Raw genomic sequence first — 7,328 nt, forward strand, 5'->3', positions numbered from 1 at the left:
GAAACTAATAGTTGCCTGAACCGAGTTAGACGCCACTCGGATCTGGAGACTGGGAGCCCTGTTAGCGTCACAGGGTCCACACGCCCACCCAGCCCAGGAACTCCCTGTTAAAGGGAACCTGTCATGAGAAATGTCCCCTAAAACCTCACAGATTCCCCCTCTGCAGCTCCTGGGCTGCATTCTATAAAGGTCCCTGTTATGATTGTGGCCACTTTCTGACCGAAAAAAAGTGTTTATAAAGTTGTACCTTTTTTGCTTCTGATTCTGTAAATCCGACACGGGGGCGGGCAGCCTGATGGCCGTTATTCTGCCCCCTGGTCCTGTATGCCGCCCCCATCGCTGATTACAATAATGCTGGACGCCGCCCCCTGCTACATCCATCGCCGCGCATGCCCAGTGCCCATCTCTCGGGGATGAGCACTGTGCCTAGCGTCACCGCTGGTGACGTGCACGCAGGGTTAAGATTATGGGCGGTGCTGTGATGTTTATTCCTAAGCAACCGCCCATAATCGCGGGACCGCGCTTTCGGTGTAGTCACTGCTCCGCGCTCTTCCCATCTATTTCCTGCCTCGGGGCAAGATGGGAAGGAGGCGAAGTGAGGTCAGCAGCAGCGCGCTTGCGCAGAAAGAAGCAGGCCGAGGGGGAAAGCACGGTCCCGCGATTATGGGCGGTTGCTTAGGAATAAACATCACAGCACCGCCCATAATCTTAACCCTGCGTGCACGTCACCAGCGGTGACGCTAGGCACAGTGCTCATCCCCGAGAGATGGGCACTGGGCATGCGCGGCGATGGATGTAGCAGGGGGCGGCGTCCAGCATTATTGTAATCAGCGATGGGGGCGGCATACAGGACCAGGGGGCAGACTAACGGCCATCAGGCAGCCCGCCCCCGTGTCGGATTTACAGAATCAGAAGCAAAAAAGGTACAACTTTATAAACACTTTTTTTCGGTCAGAAAGTGGCCACAATCATAACAGGGACCTTTATAGAATGCAGCCCAGGAGCTGCAGAGGGGGAATCTGTGAGGTTTTAGGGGACATTTCTCATGACAGGTTCCCTTTAACATCACAGGGGCCATTCAGTACGCTGACCGTGTGCATTGGGGCCACACCTGTGGACAGCAGGCGCATCAGCAGCAGCAGGCCTGTTAATGCCACTGGGCTGCACAAGCAGGACTTGTAATACAGGAGCTGGTCTTAACAGTTCTGCGTTACCAACTGTGGTGGCGGCCTGCATCGACGCCCTATCCCTGCCTACCTCTGGCCTAAAGCCGCAATGGGTTCAACACATGGAGGTGTGCTCTTTCGGAGCATAATAGTAGACTGCGCACCTACTTGTTGGCTCCAGCCCGTTTTATAACCTGGGTCCGCCCCAAACCAGGGTGGACCACAATGCACCTCCTGGAGACAAAAGCAGAGTGACACGTCATGAGTGGCATAACTAGCGTCCTATTTGGAACCGCAACGTCAATAATGACCTCATGGCTGCCACGACACAAACACCTCACCAGTCATCGTCTGACCATCAATAATGAGGTGACAAGTTATAGGGGCGGGCCTCTGCAAGCCATTTGGGAGTGGCCTGGCCACATCGTCAGGACACCTGATGCCCTGTGGTCTATATGGGCCCCCCACATCAGGGGCAGGGCCAAAGAGTTCATTACCTGACCTAGTCTCTGATGTAGTAAGTGCCTGAGCATGCTCAGTAGCATGAAATACAGTCTCTGAAAAAAGACTATCAGCTTTAGCATGGTGTCTAGGCACAAAACAGGACTTAGACCCGGCACGGAGTGCAAGTACCTGTGCAAAGAGGCTTTTCGCACTAAGTGTGGGAGCATGCGCTGTATCCCGAAATGAAGACTTAGCCTCAGGAATGGCACAGTCAGGCTGAGCATACTCACTAGGCGAAACACTGTAGTTAGGCTGCGGCTGGGGAAAATCGGCACACGCATGCGCACTAGCTGCCTTTCCACACTTAGACGTTGAGGAGAAATTGCTCTTCGGGTGTGGACTTGGAGATGCTGTCTATGAACAGAAGGAAAAGCTAAAGGAAGCCTCACTTTCTATCACTCCGAATTATCAAATGCAGCAAAGAATTCCCTGAGTTTGCTATAAAATTAGCGTAGCAAAATGTGCATGAGGCTGTCATGCAGAGGTGCTGCAAATAGCTTGGCACCAGTGGGACACTAATGGAAGTCCAACAGTCACTTCTTGTATGCCACTAAATGGCAGTATTTTTTGCTATCATTATAGCTTATTAAAAACAGAGCAGGAGGGTGTCCTGCACAGGTGCTAGAAATAGCTTGGCACCAGTGGGACACTAATGGAAGTCCAACAGCCACGTTTAGGATGCCACTAAGTTCACTCAGTGTTTGCTAGTATAATGGCTTAGTAACAATGAGTTTGAGTGTGCAAAGGGCAGGGGGGTACAGTGGCAGGGTTGTGGGTCTCTGGGTAGAGGAAAGGAAGCCTGCCTTTCTATCCCTCCTAATGGGGAAATGCAGCGAGGAAATCCCTGACCTTAGCTACACAGACGCTGTCATCTTGTGTAGCTGTTAAACTCTGTTTTAAACGCTGTCATCTATGGCTCTGACCCTGCCGGTATGAGCCCTTAAAAGGACTGATAGAAAGTGCTATCCCTATGCTGTACAGCTCTGTGTATGGAGCGTACACAGCAGTATCGGAGATAGGAGCTGCGCCAGTGATGACTGACACCAAGGACGCAGAAGGCAGATAATGGCGTGCTGGAGGAAAATGTCCGGTTTTATAATGCAGGGACATGTGACATGGACATCCTATCACACATGCCGTTGCTTCTCTGGCTAAAAGTCCACTTAGTTGTGTGTGTGTCTGGGATTGGCTGACATGCTGGCCCGCCCCACTACACGCGCGCTCTTAGGGAAGGAAGGCAAGGAAAAAAAAAAAAATGGCGATCGCCATTATCCATACAGCAGTGATCTGAATGCGCTGTTCCCGCACACTATACACTGAAATTTCATAATAGTGTGAGTCACAGAGTGACTTACACTATTACAGTGGAAAGCCAGCTAGTAATTAGCTGGTCTTTTTGCTGCTAGAACCGTTCTCGTACGTATCTAGAACTATCGAGCTTTAGCAAAAAGCTCGAGTTCTAGTTCGACCTAGAACAGCCCCAAAATCACTCGAGCCGAACTGGAGAACCTCGAACCGCGCTCAACTCTACTCATGACGTCACTGCTAGTCATTGCTGCCTGCGCATCACACGCTACGGTGTGACCTGCTGCTCTTGAGGTCATCGCAGCTCACTGCCAGGGGCGGTTCTCACACAGCACAGCGCGAGAGCCGGCAGTGGCTGCTGTTCCAGCCTATGGGGTTCGTTGTCTGAATGTTCTTTATAGGCTGGGACACAGTCAGGCAACAAACTGGGACCTCCATGTGGATTACAGCAAAATTTCATTTTTTTAAGCTGTTATTTAATGAATTGGTGAATGAGGGACTTTGTCCTGGCTTTTTTAATTCTCTCTGTTTATGTTCTTCAGGTTTGTTTTTGTGGAACGTCGTCATTGTGGGACCTCCTTGTTGATTACGGCGGAACGTCAAGCCTTTAATAAATTGGTGAATAAGGGCTTGCCTCAGGGATGGGGCGGGTGTTTGAAATAAATAAAAGAACACAAAAAATATTTTATTTACATGTACTGGGTTAGTAATGGGGGTGTCAGATCCCCAATCATTACTAGCACCATGGGTTGATGCCAGCTGTCAATTCACAGTTGTCATCAACCCCATGAACCATTACACCACTTGCCACCACACCAGGGCATTTTGGAAGAGCTGGGAACTGTGGCAGGATTGGGAGATCTAATGGCTGGGAAGGGCAAAATCACAATGAGCCTGCCCAACCTGATAACACCAGCCCCCAGCTGTCTGCTAATAGCATCATTACTCTCCACTATCTCTTAGGGGCCCAGCATAATATTTTTCTTTTAGTGATTTTCTAACTTGTCAGCACATTCTACATACACTGTAATTTGGAAATCTAATTTAAAAATCTGAGCATGTAAGGGTCAGCATCTTCTAATTCCAAGGGGTAAGTGGATCATCCAGATTGTAAGCTCTATAGAAGAAGAGGATTCAGTGCCCAAAATAATATGAACAGTTCCAAGTGGAAGAGAATTTTGTGGGATATGGTTGGACTACACCACCGATAAAGCAGCCACAGCCGGTGACTGAGAGGAATCTGTGACTTCTCTACATTTAGTGGTCACTACTCACCTGGGTAGCCATATGTAGGAATCTCATCTTTACACCGCTCATCACCCCTCATATATGTCTCTGTAGTATTAATATGGGTCAGATCTTCACCCTGAAACAAATATTGTAAAAGTCACAGAAAGATGGAGAAGTCCCATCTATGATCAGCTCTAATCCTGCCATCTCCACCGTTCTCATTACACAAGTATAAAACATATAATACTGGTGGAGAAAACAAGACTGAGCACAAGACCTTCACAGCCGTCTACACATCATAGGGAGATTTCATGTCATCTTCACTCCATCTACCTGATGATCCTGAGGAACATCGGGATCTTCTTGTTTACAGTCCTGTGGAAGAAGAGGACGGGGACATCTCTCTGGTGTTGTCCTCTTACTGGATAGACCTGGAGGAAACACATACAGGGACTGAATTCATACCTTACATACAGATAATTATAGGCCGTGTGTATTTAGTCCTGTCTATTACCTGGTGATGTGAGGGGCTGGGGAACCTCCATCATGACGTCCTTGTACAGATCTTTGTGTCCTTCTAAATACTCCCACTCCTCCATGGAGAAATAGACGGCGACGTCCTGACACCTTATAGGAACCTGACACATACAATGATACCGTCATCCCCCGATCCCTTCATAGCGTTACTGTATAATGTCCCAGCATTCCCAGCAGTGTCACCTCTCCAGTCAGCAGCTCAATCATCGTGTAGGTGAGTTCTAGGATCTTCTGGTCATTGATGTCCTCATGTATCGGGGGGTGAGGTGGAGGCCCCGTGATTGGGCTCAGGGGTCTTCCCTATTCCTCAGACACAGGGTCCTGACAGCGCTCACTAGGGGTCTTCTTCACTACTGTGTAATCCTGGTTATGGAGAGACACAGTAATAAATCTCACTCCAGACATTTCCAGAGTCCTCACCTCTCCAGTTCTGTCCATCTGTTATTCCCATAGATAAGAATGGTGTAATGTGACGTCATCAGAATCTCTCACCTCTCCAGTAAGCCGGAAGAGGATCTCTAGGGTGAGGTGTAATATCCTCTCCACCATCTTGTCCCTGTCCATATCCATCCTTCACGGGGCAATCAGGAGAATTCTCTTATATAGAAGATCTCCACTGAGAGGATCCGATATTGTAGGGACCTGAATGGGGAGAAGATGATGAGGTAACATCAGAAAGAATCCAGTGTAATAATATAATTACTAGAAAGAATAAGGGGAAACATGAGATTTATTATTTTAGAGTATATGGCGGTGCTGTGGGAACATTATACTGTGTGTGGGATTATCATATCTACTCCATAAAGGGCACAATGTAAACGACAGAAGACCGAGGGGCGGGAAAGGGGCCGGGGACCGAGGGGCGGGAAAGGGGCCGGGGACCGAGGGGCGGGAAAGGGGCCGGGGACCGAGGGGCGGGAAAGGGGCCGGGGACCGAGGGGCGGGAAAGGGGCCGGGGACCGAGGGGTGGGAAAGGGGCCGGGGACCGAGGGGCGGGAAAGGGGCCGGGGGGACTGAGGGCAGACGGGTTTCCTCACTTCCGGCCTCTCATAGTTGGGGCGTCTGTAACTATCAGAGGAAAAGGAACAAAAACCTCACGATTCATAGAAATCAGTGAGAGAAAACCCCCAAGAAAGTCTCAGAGCTGAAGGGGTTAATGCCCCCTGCCCCAGTAATGGGGAATCTCCACATACCTCCTCCTGCAGAGCCGCACGGTAGAGGCTAGATCGGAGTTGATTTATGGAGCGGAAGGAGTGATTTAATGAAATCACGATATCACCGGAAGGGGCGGGGCCTCCTCAGTGACGTGCAAATCTGTGGGCGGGAAGCAGCAGTGCTCGGGCTCCTCTGTGCAGAGCGGACGGATCCTGACCCTGAGGTGGGGAATATTCAGCTTTTCCTCATTAGTTATAGCTCTGGGGTCTCAGCCTGGATGTTGGGGGCACAGAGCAGTGTCTCCTGTCAGTGCTGGGGGCTGCAGCTCGTGTATATCTCACAGGGAATGTACTGAGGCTGCAGCACCGTGCTGTGGAGGCTTCAATAAGGTAAGTGGCTTATGGGGGGTTACACGGAGCAGGGGGTGATGCTGTGGAGGTTTTCATAAGGAATGTGGGGGTTACTCTAGGGCAGGCAGGAGGTGACGCTGCAAGTTTGGGGGGGCCCGGCAGGGGGCGACGCTGCAGGTTTGGGGGGGGCCCGGCAGGGGGCGACGCACGCAGGTTTGGGGGGGGCCCGGCAGGGGGCGACGCACGCAGGTTTGGGGGGGGCCCGGCAGGGGGCGACGCACGCAGGTTTGGGGGGGGCCCGGCAGGGGGCGACGCACGCAGGTTTGGGGGGGGCCCGGCGGGGGGCGACGCACGCTGGTTTGGGGGGGGCCGGCGGGGGGCGACGCACGCAGGTTTGGGGGGGGCCCGGCGGGGGGCGACGCACGCAGGTTTGGGGGGGGGCCCGGCAGGGGGCGACGCACGCAGGTTTGGGGGGGGCCCGGCAGGGGACGACGCACGCAGGTTTGGGGGGGGCCCGGCAGGGGGCGACGCACGCACGTTTGGGGGGGGGCCCGGCAGGGGGCGACGCACGCACGTTTGCGGGGAGCTCGCACTGGGCAGGGGGAGACTTTGCACGTTTGGGGGGCTCTCGCGGGGCAGTGGTGCGTGTTGTGGGGGCTCTCGCGGGGCAGTGGTGCGTGTTGTGGGGGCTCTCGCGGGGCAGTGGCGCGTGTTGGGGGGCTCTCGCGGGGCAGTGGTGCGTGTTGTGGGGGCTCTCGCGGGGCAGTGGTGCGTGTTGTGGGGGCTCTCGCGGGGCAGTGGCGCGTGTTGGGGGGCTCTCGCGGGGCAGTGGCGCGTGTTGTGGGGGCTCTCGCGGGGCAGTGGCGCGTGTTGTGGGGGCTCTCGCGGGGCAGTGGCGCGTGTTGTGGGGGCTCTCGCGGGGCAGTGGCGCGTGTTGTGGGGGCTCTCGCGGGGCAGTGGCGCGTGTTGTGGGGGCTCTCGCGGGGCAGTGGCGCGTGTTGTGGGGGCTCTCGCGGGGCAGTGGCGCGTGTTGTGGGGGCTCTCGCGGGGCAGTGGCGCGTGTTGTGGGGGCTCTCGCGGG

General features: G+C 53.6%; 1 protein-coding gene across 1 annotated transcript; it reads right to left on the reverse strand.

Moving 5' to 3' along the window:
- Nucleotides 1–4,250: 4,250 nt before the first annotated feature.
- LOC142289552 (oocyte zinc finger protein XlCOF8.4-like) lies at nt 4,251–6,017 on the reverse strand (the record flags this gene model as incomplete). The annotated part of the gene is made up of 6 exons (XM_075333597.1): nt 5,936–6,017; nt 5,235–5,384; nt 4,926–5,105; nt 4,720–4,843; nt 4,539–4,636; nt 4,251–4,341 (listed from the first exon to the last, which is right to left on the reverse strand). Coding segments are annotated over exons 3-6 (337 nt in total), but the record flags the coding sequence as incomplete, so codon positions are not given.
- Nucleotides 6,018–7,328: the final 1,311 nt, after the last annotated feature.

This window comes from Anomaloglossus baeobatrachus, unplaced genomic scaffold (assembly GCF_048569485.1).
Source record: "Anomaloglossus baeobatrachus isolate aAnoBae1 unplaced genomic scaffold, aAnoBae1.hap1 Scaffold_967, whole genome shotgun sequence".
In the NCBI taxonomy this organism is placed as follows: domain Eukaryota; kingdom Metazoa; phylum Chordata; class Amphibia; order Anura; family Aromobatidae; genus Anomaloglossus; species Anomaloglossus baeobatrachus.